Source organism: Canis lupus, chromosome 18 (genome assembly GCF_048164855.1).
Source record: "Canis lupus baileyi chromosome 18, mCanLup2.hap1, whole genome shotgun sequence".
Taxonomy (NCBI): Eukaryota; Metazoa; Chordata; class Mammalia; order Carnivora; family Canidae; genus Canis; species Canis lupus.
The window spans coordinates 49,935,589-49,957,429 of NC_132855.1; the positions used below are offsets into that span (position 1 = coordinate 49,935,589).

Below are 21,841 nucleotides of genomic sequence, written 5' to 3' on the forward strand. Positions count from 1 at the left end.
CCAGTGATCTTGCAGGGCAAGCACAGGAAGAGATATCTTTATTTCCACTCAAATGATGTTTTACAACTTTAGGGTGACTCATCATGGCTGGTTCTATGATGTAATGAAAAGCATTACAGGACTCATTCTCCTTTCTTACATTAACATAAACTCATTTCTCTTACAATGAGTCCTTTGAAGCATGAAAGAACATTTCAAGATGATTGTGTCATGGTAGAGTCCTAATCTGTACCAGGAGTTGGATAGGTCTTCAAAATTCTGATCATCTAAGAACCTCCAGTAGATATAATGAAACCAGGTCCCAGGAGCTTCAGATTTACTTAAAGGGAAAATAACACCAGACAAAAGACAGACTAAAGTAATAATAATATTATTATGAATAATGATAAGGCAATAAAATCAACAAAACAAGTAATCTGAATGCATTCCTATAAAAATATAAAATTCCAAAATTGTTACAATAAGAAATAGAACACTTAAATATGCCAAAAACCACGATAAAAATAGAAATAAATAATCAGAGAATTCCTACTTATGCTGAATAATTACAAATAAGTTTGTCCTTCTCTGTGTATTTATATAAAATACAAAGTCTACTTTATAAAGTGACAAAAGCAAGTTGCAGAAATATATTTATAGCATGAGCTATTTTTAAAAGCATATATACATATATTTACCCATTCATAGGGAAAATAGTCCGCAAAATTATATACCAAACGCCCTCTGGGGTACTAGTTAGAGTAAGAATTAATGTTCAACTTCATATGCTTTATATTGTTTCAATTCATACCAATACAATTACTTTTATTTCAAGAAATTCTGGATACAAACAAAACTTAGTGAAATACATGGCCAAAATTCAAAACACTGAAAATAATCAGAAGAATCTAGCTATTTTCCCAGATATCAAGGAAAGGTGCCAGAAAGTGTAGAAGAGAATCATCTGGCTTGAGAGTCACAAGTCATGACAAACTCATGCTTTGACTTTGGAAACACAAAAGCACAGCTGGTTAGATTCTGGCCTATCTCTGGGACCTGCAAGTAGCTACAACATGGGAGCTACACGGACTCAAAAATTGTGCAGCCAGTACCCTATTGTGTGGAGATTGCTTTCTTAGGTAGACAGAGGTGTATTCAGCGTCTATTCCATTAACACCAGTCTTTCTATATTCATTCAGAAACAGTTCCCAACATGCAACATGACCAGGGGTTAAAAAAAGGGGTGGGGGGAAGAAGGAATGATGCATCTCATCTTGGCCTGTGTAGTTCCCTTAAATAGCAGTGTAATGGAGGGTAGGGAAAGAAAGAGCCTCGGTGTCCATTGAAAGATGAATGGATAAAGATGTGGTCTATGTATACAATGGAATATTACTCAGCCATTAGAAATGACAAATACCCACCATTTGCTTCGACGTGGATGGAACTGGAGGGTATTATGCTGAGTGAAATAAGTCAATCGGAGAAGGACAAACATTACATGGTCTCATTCATTTGGGGAATATAAAAAATAGTGAAAGGGAATAAACGGGAAAGGAGAAAAAATGAGTGGGAAATATCAGAAAGGGAGACAGAACATGAGAGACTCCTAACTCTGGGAAACGAACTAGGGGTGGTAGAAAGGGAGGTGGGCAGGAGGTGGGGGTGACTGGGTGATGGGCACTGAGGGGGGCACTTGATGGGATGACCACTGGGTGTTATTCTATATGTTGGAAAATTGAACATCAATAAAAAATAAATTTATTAAAAAAAAAAGCGTGTGAGCAGTGCATTTTTCATTATTGTGTAATTGACTACCTCAGATTTTCTAAGCTACGCCCTCTCTTCCTCATATAGAACAGTGCAGGGGTGACAAGAGACAATCCAGTAGTAGCTAATGGATGCTGCAGAGACTGGAAATTGAGCAAGAAGTTGTGCACAAACTACATTCTTAAATTTATGTAATTTTAAATCTGACATGAAGACTACTGGTATTCACATGAACAGGAAAGAGGACATGGCTCAAATCAGAGCACAGTGAACTACCATCTACTTGTTCCAGAAATAGAATTCTCCTAGCATTCTGCGTTCCTGCTTCATGGTAAGGTGCATACATCATCACTGTATAAGCACTAGGTGTTGAGAGACCAGTTCTTGTTACAAGCTGAAAGGTTAAAAAACAAACAAATGATGACAATGTGGGGGAGTTTATTAAAAAAAAAGAAAAGAAAAGAAAAGAAAGGAGACGGCACTGTGACCTGCTGTACCTTCTGACCCCTCCTCTTCTAGACTGGGTGTTTCCTGAAGAGGAAATGGCTCTCTCGCCTTCAGATCCCCGCATACCACTGATACTGAAATCGATCTGTTCTTTTATACAGTTCCTAAAACTTTTCTCTGAAGATGTTTTGAACCAAAGTTTATATCCCCAAACCAGCAGCATCAGCCTCTTTTTCTACCATCTCCAACAAGCTGATAATTCAGTGATGAGAGACGGGTAATTAGGTCTGGGGATAGGCTAATGTACTCAGAAACTAGAATTTGGAGTTGTTATGAGCAGAGGAAATCAGATATTTGACCCTTTCTTGGCCAATAAAATGTTAAAAGCCTTTTGATAGTCTAAGAAAACATAACATGGACTCCTCTCATAATTTATTTCCAATGTTACTTCAAATATTTAAGGAAGGTCTCATTTGTAGAAAATCCCATGCTAGCTTTTGCCCCAGAATCCTGGAGTGGTTAATAGTGCAGCCTCTGAACACAGATTACCTGAATTCGAGTACTGACTAGCATTTAATAACTGTGTGAACTTAGTGAAGTCAGCTCATCAATCAAGCCTCAGTTTTATCAGGAAAATGATTGTTGTGAAACTCAAATATAGTTAAATGCTTTGCACAGTACCTAGTATATAGACAATCTTAAATATCTTCTATATGGACACTCCTGTGTGATTCTTTGCCTCTAATCATGCTTCAACTCAACACAGAGCAAATAAAGAAAACAGGTGTAATATGTGTATTAATTTATTCTTCACTAATATTGAACTAGGTAGATCTGTATGTCTCAGTATTTACCAAATAATATACGCAAGTCTATACATATATACAAATATTTGTATATTTGTATAAAACTGAATATTCACGATTCTAAATTTCACAACCACTGTCATATAAAAAGTAGACTACCATATAAATATCTCATTCTATGTTCAATCTGAAATATAGATATATATTACACAAGACAATTTTAAAAAAGGTAATATAAGTCACTAACACTGTAAAATCTGACTGCTTTATTAGATCAAGGTGGACTGCAATACCTTCTAATACCATGTAGAGACGCAAGCAATCAGAAGTACATAATTCAGGTCTTAAAAAAACAGATTTATCCTAAATTGGTTTACAGCACTGAAAGAAAGCAATCCTGCCACATACACTAAAGTGAATCAGTCCTGTAAGCGTGCTGTCATCAGTCAGAAGAGCACTGATGAGTGCTCTTTAAGCAGCAAGAGTACTTCTTTAAGCAGATCTGTTGTACAAAACCAAATCAAACCACTAGCCGCTACATGCCTCGCACTTAGTAAAAGCAGAATGAGTTAATGTAAGGACATTTTCTAACCCCATATCCATGCTAAAATCATTAACACTGCTGATATAAAAATCAGGGCAGGAAAAGAAGGTCAAGTATAGATAGAGGCTGGCAGATAAATCACTGGCTGACCCATGGAAAAACCAATAAGGAAAGTGATTTTTAGTGTAGAGTATCAGAACAATTTCTCTGAAAGGGCTACTAGGGGTAAACAAAGACAGTCCTACTTATTCTCCTTTCTCCTTTATACCCCTAGCAACCACCATACTGGAAATTTTGAGCCAAAGAAATATTTTTAACTTACTCACAAGAAGGCAGTAAGATAACATAATGTCTATTTGTGGAAAAAAAATTAAATGTGGTTAAAATGGAAAGATAAACTATACAGTTAAACTATGTGTTTGATAACAATCTCACAGAAAATTATGTTTTCTAAAATTATAATATTTTACATATGCTAAGCTAAATGACAATATTAGATTATATCTTCTGCAACTGTGGTGTCAAAAATCTGATAGCAAATTTGCTGCTCTGTTCCACTTGTGACATTATACGACTTGATGAAGCATTCCAACCATGGATATGCATCTACAAATGAGAAAAAAAAAAGTTATTTAACTGTTAACGTTAAACAAGTATCTCTGAAATATGTATCTAAGTATAATGCTTAGCTAGAAAAATTAACATTTAATTTAGCTTGAAAAGTAAATAAATACACTTTAAATTTAATATTATCTACTCTTCCATTATACACTGGGTTCTTGTTACTGTTTTGCAACAATCCTAACTAATTTGATTTTTTTTTTCCCAACAGAAAACAATAATTAAATGTGGGATTTTCCAAACATTTGACAGCAAAGGTAGCAGTCATCTCATTCTGAACTTTTCTTCCTGCTGCTTACTGACCTCCCCAGATTTTTGTTTTTTGCTTTTCCTTTTTTTTTCTTGGTTGACTGCAAAGAAACTGTGAGATTCACATCAGCTGCTCAGGCTCTTATACTTGTCTAGCTGAAACTCCCATCAGGTACCAGGCTCTGAGTTCAGACAATGTTGGCACCTGAGGTGCTATTTCTAACCTTTGGTCAAGACCACAATAAATCTATTTAAAACTTCTAGAAAAGTTTCTTAATGCTTCTTCATATTCAAGTTTGAAAGACACTTAATATAGTCAATACTGGCAAGAGTCAAGCAAGACAGGCATTCTCCTCTCCTTATATTTCTGGTAGAACTATAAATAGGTAAAATATTCTTGAAAAGCAACCTGGCAACATTTATCAAAAGCCTACCAAGCCCGTGCTCTTTGATATGAAAGTTTTATTTCCAGAAATTTATCTAAAAGAATTAAAACCAAAATTTAAAGCTGACATCAAATAAAAGTATGTAAGTTAAACCTAGCTACAGATTTATATAAAAGCTATCTTTTTGGAATTGTTATAAAATGCAGACTGACCAGGGGATAATAAAGTCTGATTAAAAATAACCTAAACAGGGCAGCCCCGGTAGCCCAGCGGTTTAGCGCCACCTTCAGCTCGGGGTGTGATCCTGGAGACCCAGGATCGAGTCCCACGTTGGGCTCCATGCATGGAGCCTGCTTCTCCCTCTGCCTGTGTCTCTGCCTCTCTCTTTCTCTCGGTGTCTATCGTAAATAAACAAATAAAATCTTTTTTAAAAAAATAACCTAATAAGTTAAAGTGACAGCAGCTAAATCTGCAGCTGGTGAAATTGGTTATTGATGAGAAATTGTTAGGGGAGTCAAGCTGTTTTTCTATGATGGAGGTCTGTAAATTTCTTTCTCCTTCCTTTCCTTCCTTTCTTTCTTTCTTTCTTTCTTTCTTTCTTTCTTTCTTTCTTTCTTTCTTTCTTTCTTTCTTTCTCTCTTCTTTCTTTCTTTCTTTCTTTCTTTCTTTCTTTCTTTCTTTCTTTCTTTCTTTCTTTTTTCTTTTTTCTTTTCTCCTTCCTTCCTTCCTTCCTTCCTTCCTTCCTTCCTTCCTTCTTCTTTTCTTTCCTTCCTTCCTTCCTTCCTTCCTTCCTTCCTTCCTTCCTTCCTTCCTTCCTTCCTTCCTTCCTCCCCTCCCTTCCTTTTCTTTTTTCTTTTCTTTTTTTAAAGATTTTATTCATCTGTTTGAGAGAGAGAGAGAGAGAGAGAGAGAGAGAGAGGGAGAAGCAGATTCCCTAACTCAGCAGGAAGCCTGAAACCATGACCTGAGCAGAAGGCAGATGCTTAACTGACTGAGTCATCCAGGTACCCCTAAGGTCTGCAAATTTCAAATAAACAGAAATGATGGCCACAAAAGGAAGTCAGTGGCAGTAAATGTAATCAACATGCTTTGATCTGAAGATCTGTTTAATGCATAAGATGTTATCCAGAGAACAAGTAAAGCTGACAGAAAACAATTAATAAAATAAAAATGTATAAAATCTAAAACTAGTTACTACTAAGCAGAAATTCATGAATGAATTAAACTGGCTAAATGAAGTGTTATAGAAAATGTCTCTTGTCAAAATTTCATCTCTTGGTATAATCTCAACAAAAATATTTGTATGCATAAACACAGTATCAAATGTGCTTGTGATCAAAACTACCTCCCTTTTATTATATTTCAAAAGATTTTAAAAATCTTTTCATTTCATGAATTCTGATTCTTACCTATTTTCTCCCTGCTGTCTTCATCAAAAGGTAAACCAGACAATAGATTATTTAGATCCAGACTTCCAAGTTTTCATACCTCTATTTTCTTCTTTTTAAAGATTTTATTTATTTATTTATGAGAGACACAGGGGGAGAGAGAGAGAGAAGCAGAGACACAGACTGAGGGAGCAGCAGGCTCCATGCAGGGAGCCCGACATGGGACTTGGTCCCGGGACTCCAGGATCACACACCCTGTCCCGAAGGCAGACGCTCAACCGCTGAGCCACCCAGGCATCCCCTTTTCATGCCTCTAAATCTACATATTAGATACATGTCAAGTACTGTTTCAAAAAAAGAATGAATGTTAAAAATATTATTGCCTACCAATTTTTATTCCTGAAGGACAAAACATATCCATGATCGAATCCATACTCTGCTGAAGGTCATCATTGATGAGGATTTCTGATGCTGGGATCTGGAAGAATTTGTCCTTGAAAAAATTTAGAGGAAAAAAGGAAATTAATCTTTTTTATTTTTTTGAAGATTTTATTTATTTGAGATAGAGAGAGCACTGGGGTTGGGTGCAGGGAGAGGGAGAGGCAGGCTCTGCTGAGCAGGGAGCTGGACGAGGCCTTGATCCCAGGACCGAGATCATGATCTGAGCCAAAGGTAGAAGTTTAACCGACTCTGCTACCCAGATGCCCCAGAAGTTAATTTTTTAAAAAGTTATAATAAAAGTATTTCATTATTATCTAATTAAAATAATCGAGACTATTTTACTCTACCAATATTGTAGAATTCATAGAGTTCTTGTCTGAATTCTTAAAATCTGATTTACTACTGGAATCTAAAGACAGCATAGAGGTGTGTGTGTGTGTGTGTGTGTGTGTGTGTATAATCCAATTAAACTGCTTTGACTTAATGATAAGAATAATGGTATTTAGGAAAGAGTGGGGTCTATCATTCTCCTTGTGTATAGGAAAAAAATCTAGTGTTAAAGTTTAAAAGAGTATTACACATGATGAAGTGTATTCATTTTTCCCTCCTCTATCAGATTATAAGATTATACTTTCTTAAAAGAAAAGATTTTGTTTGCTTTGTTTTGTTCACTGCTATAACCTCATCACATACAACAGTACCTGGCACATAGCAAGTGCTCATTAAATATTCATTCAATAACTGGACAAATGAATTGTTTAAGTGGGAGGGAAAATTCTCTCAGCGTTACCCCAGACTGTTTCCCAATGTGTGCAGTAAAAATATTCAACCTTACTGCTAACAGAAATCTGGCCTCTGCTGTTGGCTTCTGGAAATAATCTCTCAGCCTTAGAAAATGCCTGTTAGGAATGTCCATGTTTGTTACACTAGAGGTTTAGGTTGTGAGTTTGGGGCATGTGGTATTTACTTGATCTCTGAGGGGCTGAAAACTGAGATCAGCCATATGGGCTAATTAACCATGAATGACAGAGTCCCAATAAAAACTCTAGACGCTAAGGCTCAGTGAGGCTTCCCTGCTGGCAAAACTCCATGTGTAACATTACACATCATATAAGGCTGGTAACACTGTCTGCTACTCCATGGGAAGAGAACCACTAGAAGCTTCATGTTTGGAACTTCCTGGACTCTGTCCTATGCACCTCTTCCCCTGGATGATTTTAATTTGTATCCTTTAGGTATAATAAACCATAATAGCACAGTAACTTACAGAAAGTTAACAGGAGTCTTTCTAGCACATTATCAAAACTTCAGGGTGGTCCTAGGAACCCCCAAACTTAGAACTGTTGTTAAAAATGAGGGAGGTTTGTGGATAGCTCCCTAGCTACACACAATATAACCATCTCCCTTCTGAAGTAATTTAGTTCTCTCTAATATGGACATATGGAGACTTAAAAAACCTCGTAAAATGGTGCTAGATAATGTCTAGAAGTTGTGGTCATACTTCTGCCTCTGGCTCCTGGAGTAAACCTTCTGAAGACTCTCTCTTCAAATTCCTATTCTTCAATTTTTCATGATTTGGATATTAAATTTACAGAGTCAAAGCAAGACAGGATAAATATATAGACACTTCAAGATTTATGTGCTTGTATTTTATTTTTTTAAGTTGCCTTAAATCCTCTCAGTAATAAAGTAGGTATGAATACATACATTAGAATTTAAAAAAAATTTTTTTTTGTTATAAATACCTATACCAACTCTGTTACTTACAGAATCCATGAGATAAGCTTCCAATACTCCTGTTCCATCATCAAGAGTAAATGTCATTACAAACACATGTTGAAGGGGTACAATACCCAGTACTAGTGAAGGGAAAAAAAGATCAAACTATGTGAATCTTCTATTCCTTATAATCAAAGTGAAGTAAAAATTGTCTTATGCTGTTATGTTTTGTTTACTAAAATAATTTAAGATAAAAAGTTATATATGTGACTTTCGTTCTTTAATAACAGTATATTATATTCATTTAGCAGGTCCAATTTAGAACATTACATTATACCTATGTAGGGACAATGACTCATAAGCAATTGCTTCTATTTTTTTGATTAAATATTAGCATAATATATCATTAAAATGAGTTGCTAACTTGATAGAAAACATAAAAACTGATTCATGAACTACAATTCACTGTATGTCTGCCTCATGAAAGACAAAATTAAAATTCAGAATGTTCTAAAAAAATAGTATACAGTTTAATATTTATGATTCTGTAACATGTCTCTCCCCTCTGTATTATAAACATGGGGATCACTTATTTTTTAAGATATCATCTGGTTCAATGGACAAAAATATCAGAAGATGAGATTTCATAATTTGGTAAGATGAGGAAGAAGAAATTAAAGAGAGATACTAAATGATATGAAAATTCATAGGTTAAAATGGTACTTTGTATTTGGAGATAGGAGACATTTAAAATTTATAAAATGAAATACTGTCTTCCATTTGTGGAATCCATATTTAAAAGGAGTAATTAAGAATAAATTAGGATAGAGAGAAATGAATTATGGCATGCAGACATGACAAAAATTGTTACTATAGAAGAACTGATTTTTAGGATTCTAAAGGTCTCCATAGGTTAAAACTAAGCTAAAACCAAGAAGGGTGACCATAAAATCCACCCTGAGGGACCTACCTAAACAAAGAACTGCATTAAGAATGGGATAGGGAGACCACACTGTAAAGCAGGGAGCTCACATGAAAGTAACCTGGAATTGCATGGACCACAAACAAAATGTGAGGTAGCAATATCATATAGCTAGATTACAAAAGAAAGAAAATAAAACCAAGTATACAAATAAATATCTACACAATAAAATTTTCAGGCTAGTAGAAACAAAGTGTCCAATTTTAGAGAAATAAAGGTTTTCTTTATATGCTCAACTGGATAACATTTGCAGCCCTATTTGCAGCTTTAAATGATAAACTTTGAGAAGAACAGTGGTAAAGTGAAATGTTTACTAAGGAGGAGAAATGAAATAGTAAGGAATGTGAGAAAATACCAAATGAAGTGAGGGTATGTACCTAGCTGGAGAAATAAAAACTTGGTGAAGGCTTGATGGGGATCTTTAAATGCACAAAGCCGGTTAATCTTATTGAAGACATGTACTCTAATTATAGTTGACAGAACATGGTTTATATTAAAATTTTAAAGAGGCAGATTTTGCTTAAAAATTAAGGGCATATGTTGCTTTGCAATGTAATGAGTCCTCTGTCACTGAAAGAGTTTTACGCCGCAGCTGGATGATCACAGTTGAAGAATATGATATAAGAAGTTTTTGTTCCAGCTAAAAAATGTATATTGGGTAAAGAGCTGTGTAATAGCCATCATTAAAACTGTTTTTAATCCTAAAATACTGTGAACTGGAGAGATTTTTCAGAATCTGTATCTGTAATTAATAATTAAAACTGAAACAAATTATTGAAGATTAAAATGTAATGGTTAAAGATATTGGTAGATGCTTGAAAGCAAGTTTTCAAATATTTTAAACTTCACTTTATACTTTTATTATAACCACTGATAAAACTGGTTATAAAATCACCATAAAAATGGTTTTGCCTAAGTAAAGTTAAACTATAGCTCAGTCTTTGCTCCGGTTTTACTATACCCACAAACACTGAAATATAATCAGTGAGGTCACAGTTGCACGACACACAAATTTAGCTCACCTTCAGCCACAGAAGATGGAATCCATTGTGTTTTATCAACCAGGGAATTTAGATTTTGAATTGGTCTCAAAGTAGAACATTGTTTACATCTGAAATTAATGATAGAAAAAAACCACAGGCATTTAAAAATAATTATTATAACTCATTTATTATACTTTATTTTTGTTGTTCAAACAAGCAGTTTAAAAAGTTAAATAGTGTTGTACCTTCCCTACTGTAATGCACAGAGTATAAGCCAAATTATAAAAATATAAGCTTTTTACAGTAGAAGCAATTGAAAAGAAAGAATAGTTCAGAATAAGGAACTAGGTTGAGAATAAGAGAGAGGGTCCAGATCCAGATTGTTAATTTGGCTGATTTCTTTATTTGGTAAAATGAAAAAGTGTGAAAGAGACAATCTCTAAGGACTCTTTCATTTGATGGCTCTGTGATAATAGTTACGGTCTTAGGTAAATATAACCAATAGGAAAAAATCATTCTCACTAAAGAAGTCAATGAGACTTTGGATAATATATTCAGTGAGCACATACTTAGATTTAGAGGTTCACAGTTTCTAACACCTACTACAATACTTATCTTTCATAATAAAATCAATGTGAAACTACACAATCTACTAAAACTGCACATTATTTAGTAGAGGTATTTTGCTTTATTTATATACAAACATACTTTAAGTACAAATAATTGTTTTTTTTTATTATATATCATCGTAAGATTAGGAGATGTTGATAAGAAAATATCCTTGAATAAAAATATAAAAATCAATGTCCAAAAGGTTCATGCAGACTTTTTTTTTTTTTTTTTTTTTTCAGACTCCTTTTCACTTATAATCTAGGGAAAGATAGAGGGTACTTATATTAAATATTATCTCCTCCCACCCTTCAAATACATAGATATTTCTTCAACAGAAAAAGGGAATATTGAATGAAGGCATATTATTTCCTAAAAAACGGGCTGTGATAATAACTTTAGACATTGATAAAGTATGCAAATTAAAAATTAAATATACAGATTAAAATATAAGGGTAACATAAAAATTAAGTACAGAATTCATTACTTCCAAAGTAGCAAAAGAGGAAAAAGGGGAAAAATCAAGAACATTTTTATAAATAAATCTAACAGAATACTAGAGGGAAAAAAAAAGCTAAACAATAACAAAAAAAGGTGGGGAGGGGAAAGAGTAATAGTTTTTTTTTTATTTTTTTAAAGAGTAATAGTTTAAATAGACAACATAAAATGTAGAAACAAAACCTAAATATATCAGTAATTAACATATTTTAAACTCATTTAAACATATTTTAAAATAACTAAAATCTAGTCCTAATTATTTATGAGACTTCCTAAAATATAACAAAGAAACATGAAAGCTAACCAGCAAAGAGCCCTGAAATCTACAAAAAAATCCTGATAAAAAAAAAAGATCATAAACCTACAACCACTGAGGATATTAAGCAATCACTCTCTCAGAAGTGATTAAATAGACAAAGTTACAAAGGAAAAAGAAGTTTTAAATATGATTAACAAGCTTGTCTACTGGACATAACACTATTAAATACTAAACACAATTACTAAAAAATACATGTTCTTTTTAAAATATAGGCAATATATACAAAATCTGAACAAATATCCTGGGATACAGCAAAGCTAAGTGAAGCTTATAGAATCATTATGAAATGTATCAAGCTATGTGGTTAAAAAGTAATCCAAATAAAATACAAAAAAACACAGCACCTAAAATGTGTGTGTGAAGATTTAAAAATACACAGCTAAATAATTAATGGGCCTAAGAAGAAATCACAATGAGAATTAGGAAACATTTAGAAGAGACAAAACACAACAAAAACACACAAAAAACTCACTACATATCAAATCCTGGGTTAAAGCTATGGCCATTTTCTCAGGGGAAATATTAGGGGCCTAAATGTAAATATTGAAAAATATACTAAAAATTAATGAGTTAACTGAGGTAAGCATTCAATTAAAAATGCTTGAAAAAGAAAAACTGAAGAAATCTTAAAAAAGTAAATGCAGAAAATAAAAATACAAACAATAATAAAACAATAGGGAGTGTTAACAAAACAAAAGCTATTTGCTTTGGCAAAAAAGGTCAAGAAAAAAAGGTGGCAATAATATTAAGTGGATTCAGGAACAAAGTGGAGATTTAAAAATCATCAAAAGCACTATGAACAAGTTTATGTCAACAAATTTAAATTTACATGAGACAAAAACTTTTCTGAAAAAATTTCATTAGTAAAAGAGTCAAGAAATAAAAAACCATAAAAGATGTGTTACTATTAAAGAAACTGAAGCATTAGTTTTTTAAAAATATTTTTATTTATTTTTTAAAGATTTTATTTATTTGAGAGTGAGAGAGCACATGAAAGTGAGCAGGAGCGGGCTGAGGGGCAGCGGGAGGAGGAGATAATGGGCTTCACATGGGGCTCAATCCCTGGACTTCAAGATCATGACCTGAGCCAATGGCAGATGCTTAACCAACTGAGCAACCCAGATGACCATGAAGCAATTACTTTAAATTCTGCTTTTTAAAAAAGAATCAGGTCCAGAAATCTGAGTAAAGTAACTAAAACCTAAGTAAGTAAAACCTTTAAGGTTTCACAAGCATTTTGATAAACATAATATTTTAAATTTGTAAAACAGAAGAAACTATAAAGTTAAAAAGGTACAAGACAGACTACAAATTACTTGATATGCATGCCTGTTTCTAGTTCCTAATATATCCTGATTATCTTCCAGTTCCTCAGTGGCAACAAATCTGGTACAGAAATTTTGGAATTCAATCACTTAACTTCTAGTAGGATACAGCTCTAAACCATCTTTGCACGAGTATCTAAATCTTTGTGAAAGAAAACAAATGAATATTAGCCTCTGGGTGAGCCTTATACTTGGCACATTGTAGGTAATTGACACATATGCTATCAAAAGAATAAATATATACCAGAAAAATCTAGTACCTATAAGTTGGTATTCAAAGAGTATCCACTGAATATACAGCAACTAGTGGGATAAAGTAATAAAAGTTATTTCTATGCAGTTTTTAATTCTCAAAATTCTCAGATTTGAAAGCATACCCATAGTGATGAATTTTCCCTTGTATAAGGAATGGTGCTGAAAGATCAAGGACTTCCAGGTCTTCATGGCCAGATCTCACAGGAATTACACTATGAAACTTGTCTGCGAGTTTGCAGATTTCACTGAGTGTACCTCCTATTAACAAAGAATAAATAAATCCTTTAAGTAGTACAAATACAATGAAGGCAAAGTTGAGTGTCTATTAAGTAACACATGAGGTATAGCAAAAGACTAAGGGGATTGCAAGAAAAAGACAATGAAGGCATGAATTTAGATGATTAATACATTTATACATTGTAAAATACAGTAATTTGTAAACTTAGTATACTGCCCTGATCACAGAAACCAATGCACAAAAATGCCAGGACTTGAGCAAAACACAAGGCTTGTGAAATTTTAACCATTTCCCTAAATTTTTTTTTTATTTTTAAAATTTATTCGAGAGAGACAGAGAGAGAGAGAGAGAGAGAGAGAGGCAGAGAAACAGGTAGAGGGAGAAGCAGGCTCCATGCAGGGAGCCTGATGTGGAACTTGATCCCGGGACTCCAGGACCACGCCCCTGGGCCGAAGGCAGGCGCTAAACTGCTGAGCCACCCAGGGATCCCCCATTTCTCTAAATTTTTATACAAATTGCTCTTTTATGCCAGAACAGTTTGGTTCAAGTATTCAAAAGAAAATTGAGAGCCGAAGTTTAACAGGATTCTCATTATTAAATTTGCTATGTCTAAGTAAATCTAATATTGGGTTTGAAATAAATCTTTTAAACTTTTAGGTTATTATATTTAAATATAGATGCAAACAGTCTGTGTAATAGGGATTCAAATATAGTGTTTGTTTTTCCTGAAAAATCCTCAAACTTCCATTAAAGCCATCATGTTGGCAGAGAAGAGTGAGCATGCCCAGTGGTGTACTACCACAAGGCACCGATATCTATAATAACTCAAACCTACTGGTACCTTTTCTGGGTGCACTTTTCACCTAGATTGATAATTCTCCCTCTCCAGGGAAAGAGAATATGATTTAAAAAATATTTCTGTGTATTTCCTAAAATCTGTAATGTTAAATTCAATTTTGAGGGGGAAGCACTTCCCGCACAGCAGAGTAAGGACATCCAAAAATACACTTCTCCAGAATAGGAAAAAGAACAAAGGCAAAAACTGTCAAATTTGACTTTTTCAGAACCCCATTAATTAGCCAAATTCTTGAAACAATCCAAGAAGCGTTTATTCAGAGAAAAGAGATAAATCTTGGTAAGGACAGCAAGGTCTGTGGTGTTTTAATGTGCCCAGGTCCCATTCCTCTTTTCACAGCTTTGTGAGGCTGGAAATCACAGTTCTGCTATGTCATACTGCAGTTAGGTAGGCCTTAGCCTATGATTAGGGTTATAATACGATAAAATAAAAATAATTTTATTAAAGTGCTTTCAGATATATTTTCATTAGCATCTTATTAAAAAGCTCTGTAAGTGTTATTACTCTGGATTACCTATTTACTCAATATATATTTACTGAGAACCAGTTGCATATCTCTACTGTTATACCCTCGGAGCTAAAGATCCATAGATTAAAATAAACACATATCCTGTATTAGTTACATACTGATAAGCAAACAAGTCTATAAACAGATATAATGCAAATATAATACAAAAAGAAAAGTGATCCACTGAAAGTTCATACACCATGCAGTAAGAACCACTCAAATCTGCCTGGTGAATCAGAAGAGTGCTTGGTACGTGTAAGTGCTCATTAAATATTTCACATGAACTGCTGAGTAAAGGGAATTATTGCGTTACTTATGAACATGTACTGGAGCATGGAGAATAGCGATGGAATGGCAAAGAGGCACAGAGAAATATCCTGGGTTTAGGAATTGCTACCAGTTTGATATAGCTGGAGGGTGGAATGAGGATCGAGAAATTGTAGGAGTTGAGACTGATAGGTTGTGAGATGAGTGATAATTAAAGACAGGATCAGGAACTAAAGGTACTTCTTCATTCAAGCTTCCTTGGGACCCTCAAGTTTCATTTGGCTTCAGCACAGAATTGTGGGAGGCCATATAACATAGGAGAACTCTAAGACACAGGATATCCTTTTAGCCCTACAAGGAGAGTTCTTATAGAACCTGATAGATCCAGGGCTTTATTTTATTTTTAGGGCTTACAAATAGTCTTATCCATTTTATTGTGTGTGCATGTGTTTGTGTGTTTTGTTTTTATATCTATTTCCTGGTAGAGATTAAAATATTGCTAATGGAGTAAGATACCACATTTCAGTCACTAAAGTAGACAAATTTTCTTAAGTGCTAGTGTATGATGATGTGGATGGGGAAACAGATAATCTCATATACTACTAAATCATATGAACCAAGATAGCTTTATTGGAAAGTAACTAGGCAACATTTACTTTATTCCATGTGTCCTCCTAATTACACTTCACCCAGAGGGAAGATAAAGTTCATCATAGAGTTACTATGTCAAAAAACAGGAAACAATTCAGTTCCACTTACTACCTGTACTGGGAAAGATCTAAAACTTCTCTATGATTCAGTTTTCTCATATATAAAAAACAGCTTTTAATAGTACCAACTGAATAGGATTATTGTGATGATTAAGTACATAGAAATTAAAATTATTTCTGGTACACTATAAACGTGTTAAAAATGTCACAAAAATAATACCAATGGTAAAATTCATGTGTATTCATATATATATATGAATATATATATGAATATATATACTAACAATTTACATATTACTTTTATAAATAGAAAAATGTCAGTAACAAAAATGATCATAAGTAATAAAGATCAGTTCATTTATAAAATGAAACTAAAGATTTTCTGCAAATTAAAGATGATGTTTCCTTTTATTATAGAATATTCTCAAGGAAAATAATAAAACTTTAAATTTGGCATGGGAAAAGAATGTGGTGTGTGTGTGTGTGTGTGTGTATATATATATATATGAAATAAACATCAGATTAAAATTAGACAAAAGTGGAAAGGAAATGCAAAAATAAATGACTCGATTTCAGTCTTTTAAAACATGTCAAGTCTTCTTTACTCATTTCAAGGGTCCCTTCCTTGACTTACATATCAAGAGATGACTTTCTTCTACTTTTATGGAACAACAGTGACATCCAGAGGCTAAGACAGCAGCAACTGTACATAACAAGCAGCCTCTTGATTAACACTACTCAGCTTGAGAATGAGCTTGAATCTGTTTAAGATTATATCTAAAATCCAAGATGTACAAATGCAAACACTTGAGTTCAATGTATAATCTCAAAAGGTCATTCAGATTAATTTGTGTGTGTGTGTGTGTGTGTGTATGTGTATATATATATTTAAATCTACCTGTTATATATATTCCATTTTATCGAATTGTCCTAGGTTGCCCTAAAATATATTTAATGATCATTAATCAAAGAAAGACATAGACAAAAGCTGTATTCTAATAAAACAGTAATTTAAATACCTTCTATCAAAATCAGACAGTCACTTGAAAGTGGAAGAATACCATTATTTTTTACAAAATGAACAGCCACATTTCGTTCTCCTTGATCTGTAGTGGTCCACATTTTTGAATCATATAATGATGTATTTTGTAGTTTGGTATCTGGGGTCTTACTTGCACCCTCTTGTAAAATTATATCCATATCACCCTCATGTGGAACTTCTTGCCTAAAATCATCAATGACGAAATACAAACCAATTGGTATAAACTTAGAAATTCAAATTTAACAAATTATCCAATTAAAAAAATTTTGTTTATATGCTGATGAGCCAGCTACTTATTTTAAAATATGGAGATAATTCACTTTGCAGATTGAATGACTTATTCAACAAAAAAGATACATTTGATGATACTTCACGTCTGAGTAGATCTATCATAATTACATTAACCACCAGCAATTTCCTTATCTGGTTTAGTAATAACAAGGATCTTATAACTATTTCTAACACCAATTCATTCTCCTTTTGTAAAGAATGTTAAACTTCTCTGTGGGGGGAAAAAAGACAGTTGCCCATTAAATATCCACTTACCTAACCTAAGTAATCCCCCTTTCGTAGGGCACCTACTTTACAAACCGATATTCCCTTCGATTACATTTAACCTAGAATAATAATTTTAAAAAGCTGCATGCTAAAGTATGTATACGAAATAAATGACATGATCCAGAATCAAAAGGTCTATGTCCTCATCCTGGTTCTGTCCCCAACCTGTTGTGTAACTTAAGGTAAGTTTAAGGTAACACCTTTAGCCTTTCTGAGATGATTTTATTTGTTTAAAAAAATGCTCAGAGAGGATGGCTTTGTTTGGCAAAGCTATACAACTTTACAGAATTTGACAAGCTTTAACTTAATATTTCAATAATTACCTAAAATCTGTATTTTAATTCCAACTACCATTTCAAGCTCAAATGGGTAGCAAATGGCCCCCCCATTTTATATGAGGAAGTCTGATGATCAAAAATCTCTACAAATAGCACTATTTTGTAATGTAATTAGTATTAGTGTACACAGATGCACACAAATATATATACACACAAATATGTATTTTAAAATGGAAATGTACTTTATTTACACATTATATATTTAGAGGGAAGACAAATTGCATGAAAAAGGAAAAGAGATTAAATATAATTTCAGAATATGTCTTGACCTAATAAGTACATATTCATTCTAATGTCTTATAAAGTTACTTACATATGTATAATAATTGATGTTTGGAATAAAGTCTGCTGTACTGAGAAGTTCTCAATGATTAGTAAAAATTTAAGTTATGAATACTATATTGTAAGACAGAAATATTATCAACAAGGCTTTCTTTATCATTTATTTAGAAATTTCATCTAAACAGAATTCTTCTCTATTTAAGAGTTTTAGTTACTAAAGGTTTACTTTTAAGAAGTTCTTTTGTGAAAAATGAGAAAGTCTCCCCAAGTATTTTTATAGTTTGTTTGCATGAATCAGAAATACTAAATAGAATTTCAGATTTCAAAAAAGCACTCACTTTTATTTATAATTACTAAGAAATATCAGAAGGATTTACTTTTTAAAAATTTAGTATTTTTTCTTAAAAATGTTACCAGTGTTTCAAAATACAATACACAGTCACAATTTACTCATTGCCAGGACTTAAAGTGATATATAAGAAAGCATAAATATTATGAAATAAAAACTTTTGTTTTATTACAGAAAATACTTACAGTGCATGACATTTAGGACAATGGAGTTTAACAGACTGAAAGAGTCTTCTGGGCTTATATGACCTTAATTTGGCTCGGATACGATACTGCTGAGGAGCTTTTTGTTTCAAAATAGTACATATTGGGGTTTTCTCCAAATACTGATGATCTGTAAGTACTTAAAAGAATTTTTAGATTAAATTAGAATAATCTACAAGAATAAGAATATTCATAATATGAACTCCCCCCAAAACAGATACAAAAGTGAATTATTTAAGGCATATTGTCAGCCTTGTTAATATTTTACCACATTTATCATCTCCATCTGTCTTTAGCTCTCTCTTCATATATATATAACTCCTTATAGATTCATATATACACATATGGATCATTGTAGATTAATTTCCAGATATCATGCTCCTTTATCTCTAAATATTTCAGTGTATATTTCACAAGAAATTTCATTGACCTATCACAGTGCAATTTTCAACCTAAAAACATATAACATTGATGTAATATTATCACTGAATCAACAGATATTATTCAAATTTCTTCAACTGTCCCTATAATGTTGTTTAGAATTTTATTTTCAGGTCCAGAATCCAATCCTGAACCATGTATTGCATTTAATTTTCCTATCTCTTTGGACTTTTTTTTTTTTTTTAAGATTTTATTTATTTATTCATGAGAGACAGAGACAGAGACAGAGAGAGAGAGAGAAGCAGAGACACAAGCAGAGGGAGAAGTAGGCTCCATGCAGGGAGCCAGATGTGGGACTCGATCCCGCATCTCCAGGATCACGCCCTGGGCTGAAGGCAGCGCTAAGCCACTGGGCCACTGGGGCTGCCCCTCTTTGGAATTTTTTAATGTAGAAGGTCCCTCAGTTTTTCTTGGTCTTTCATGACACTGATAGATTTGAGGAGCAGAGGCCATTTATTTGGGTGTGTCTGATTCTGCTCATGATCAGATGCAGACCAGGCATTTTTGGCAGTATATTATACTGTAAGTAGTGATACAAACATCCTCTGAATTGTATCAAGAGATACATATATATTATTGATGTTTTCATTCCTGTGGATGTTAACTTGGCTCAGTTGGTTATGCTGGTGGTGTTCAACAGGTTTCTCCACTATAAATTCATTATTTTCCCCTTTATAATAAGAAAGTACTTGGGGAAGTATAAATATCCCATTCTTCAGTAAACATTTAGGATCCTGATAGTTTAGAATCCACTGATGATTTACAATTAAATCAATTATTACCATCATGGTTGCAAAATGATTTTTCCCCCCAACTTCATCAGTCCTTTTACATTTATTAGTCGTCATTCTATTATAAGTAAGAGCTTTCCATTCAATCTCATTTAATTGTTCATTTGTTCTTTTATTTAACTATCCACATGGACTAATGGATTCCTACTTTATTCAGTTTTATTCAATTACTAGTATTTTTTATTTTGATGCTCCAATTGTATCAGATTTGACATGCTCCATCATTACCTGAGAACTTCTTTACCTTCTGGCACAAGATGTTCCAGACTCATAATTCTCCTGCCCCAATCCTGGAGTCTGCTATTTCTATAAGCAGCCCTGACTCCTTTTAAGGGAGAATATTATTTATCAGCCAAGATTCATGCACTAGGTACATTCATTGCTACTGGGCCATGCCATTACTTTGAAGCCCTTTAGCTGGACAGAATTGGGTGTATATGCACATGTGTTCATACCTATACTTACACACATGCACCTGTATATATATGAATATATATGTAAAAAGACACATTTACATCTACTTCTATATCTATAAAACCATGAATACATACTAACACTTCCTATTCCAATAACACCACCATAAGCTTCTTTCTTCTAGCTTTCCCCTGTTTCATAGCTGTATGTTCTTTCTCCAGTAATGAGAAACTCATATTTCTTAAGAGTATATTATACAGAATTTCACTTAATAGGCTTGTGCTTAAAAATATTTTTTTCTTAAATTATTTTATCTTAGCTAAAGTAACAGAAAGAGGTATCTGACAGATTTACTATCATTGCTAACATTAAAGTTTTGGGGTATATTGTAAGGAGCTCCTTTATAGGCAGATGGCTAAATGAACAGCGTGAAAAGATAAAAATTATGTCATATTTTACATTCTCAAAATAAAATAAGCCCCACTCTACTGTTAAATGGAATATGTTTTATAAACCTTACAGATATATGACTTAAAACATATAGTCAATGTAAAACCATGTATCTTTCTGGGTTCCCATTTTATGCCACTTAGGATGAAGTAGGGAAATAAAATATAAATAGGGATACATTTTTGCCCTCATGGATCTCTGTTCTCAATATCAGATAGGAACAAATTAGTTGGTAAGACAATTTTATTATGCACACTATCACACTCATATTTTAAAAATGAACTGATCTTACTTGTAGCTGATAGTTGCTGACATCTTTCTATTTCATACAGTGATACTGATCCAGAGCCTACACGAAGGAGAAGGGAAAAAGAATTAAACAATTTTAAAATCCGTTAAAAATTCCATGTAGCACTGAAAAATTGCTGACAGGAACTGAAGAAAATCTAAACAAGAGTAAAATATGCTATGTTCATGGACTGGAAGGCTCAAAACTGTTAAGACATCAATTCTCCCCAAATTGATCTATAGATTCAATACAATCCTAATCAAAATTGCAGAGACTGTATTGCAGAAAAAGACAAGAGATTCTATCACTCAGGTATAAATGGGAAGAATCTAAAATATAAAATATAATCCTGAAAAAGAACAAAACTGAAGGACTTATTCTACTTGAATTCAAGACTTATTATAAAGCCATAGTAATCAAGGTAATATGATACTGGCATGAAGACTCACAAACCTATCAAGAGAATTACAAAGGAAGCCTAGAAATAAACCTGCATTTCATTTTTGATAAAGGCAGCAAAGCAATCCAAAGGGAGAGCAAAACTCTGGTACTGCAACAACTGGAAATTAGTATGAGGGAAACAAATGTTTACTCACACCATACTACTGAGAACTTCTGACTGGAAAGCCCAGAAATAAATCCACATTTACACTCATTTGATTTTTGACAAAGACACCCAAGGCATTTTACAGAAAAAAAGGAAATTAATGGTGCTATAATGATTGGAAATTCATCTTTAAAAAAAAGTCTACCTCTAATACATGCGATGTGGATGAATTTCAAAAAC

The 21,841-nt window shown here is 33.3% G+C and overlaps 1 protein-coding gene across 6 annotated transcripts in view; it reads right to left on the reverse strand.

The window, feature by feature from the left end:
• Positions 1-354: 354 nt before the first annotated feature.
• The window catches only part of POT1 (protection of telomeres 1), an 85,398-nt gene continuing 63,911 nt past the window's right edge, over positions 355-21,841 (reverse strand). For all 6 annotated transcript variants that reach the window (XM_072784428.1, XM_072784429.1, XM_072784431.1 and 3 more), the window contains 8 exons: positions 21,058-21,114; positions 18,652-18,808; positions 16,917-17,122; positions 13,441-13,576; positions 10,352-10,440; positions 8,396-8,487; positions 6,575-6,680; positions 355-4,149 (listed from right to left, as the gene is read on the reverse strand). In XM_072784428.1, the coding sequence (XP_072640529.1) occupies positions 4,037-4,149; positions 6,575-6,680; positions 8,396-8,487; positions 10,352-10,440; positions 13,441-13,576; positions 16,917-17,122; positions 18,652-18,808; positions 21,058-21,114 (956 nt within the window). In that variant the 3' untranslated portion in view covers positions 355-4,036. The remainder of the gene's footprint in view (positions 4,150-6,574; positions 6,681-8,395; positions 8,488-10,351; positions 10,441-13,440; positions 13,577-16,916; positions 17,123-18,651; positions 18,809-21,057; positions 21,115-21,841) is intronic.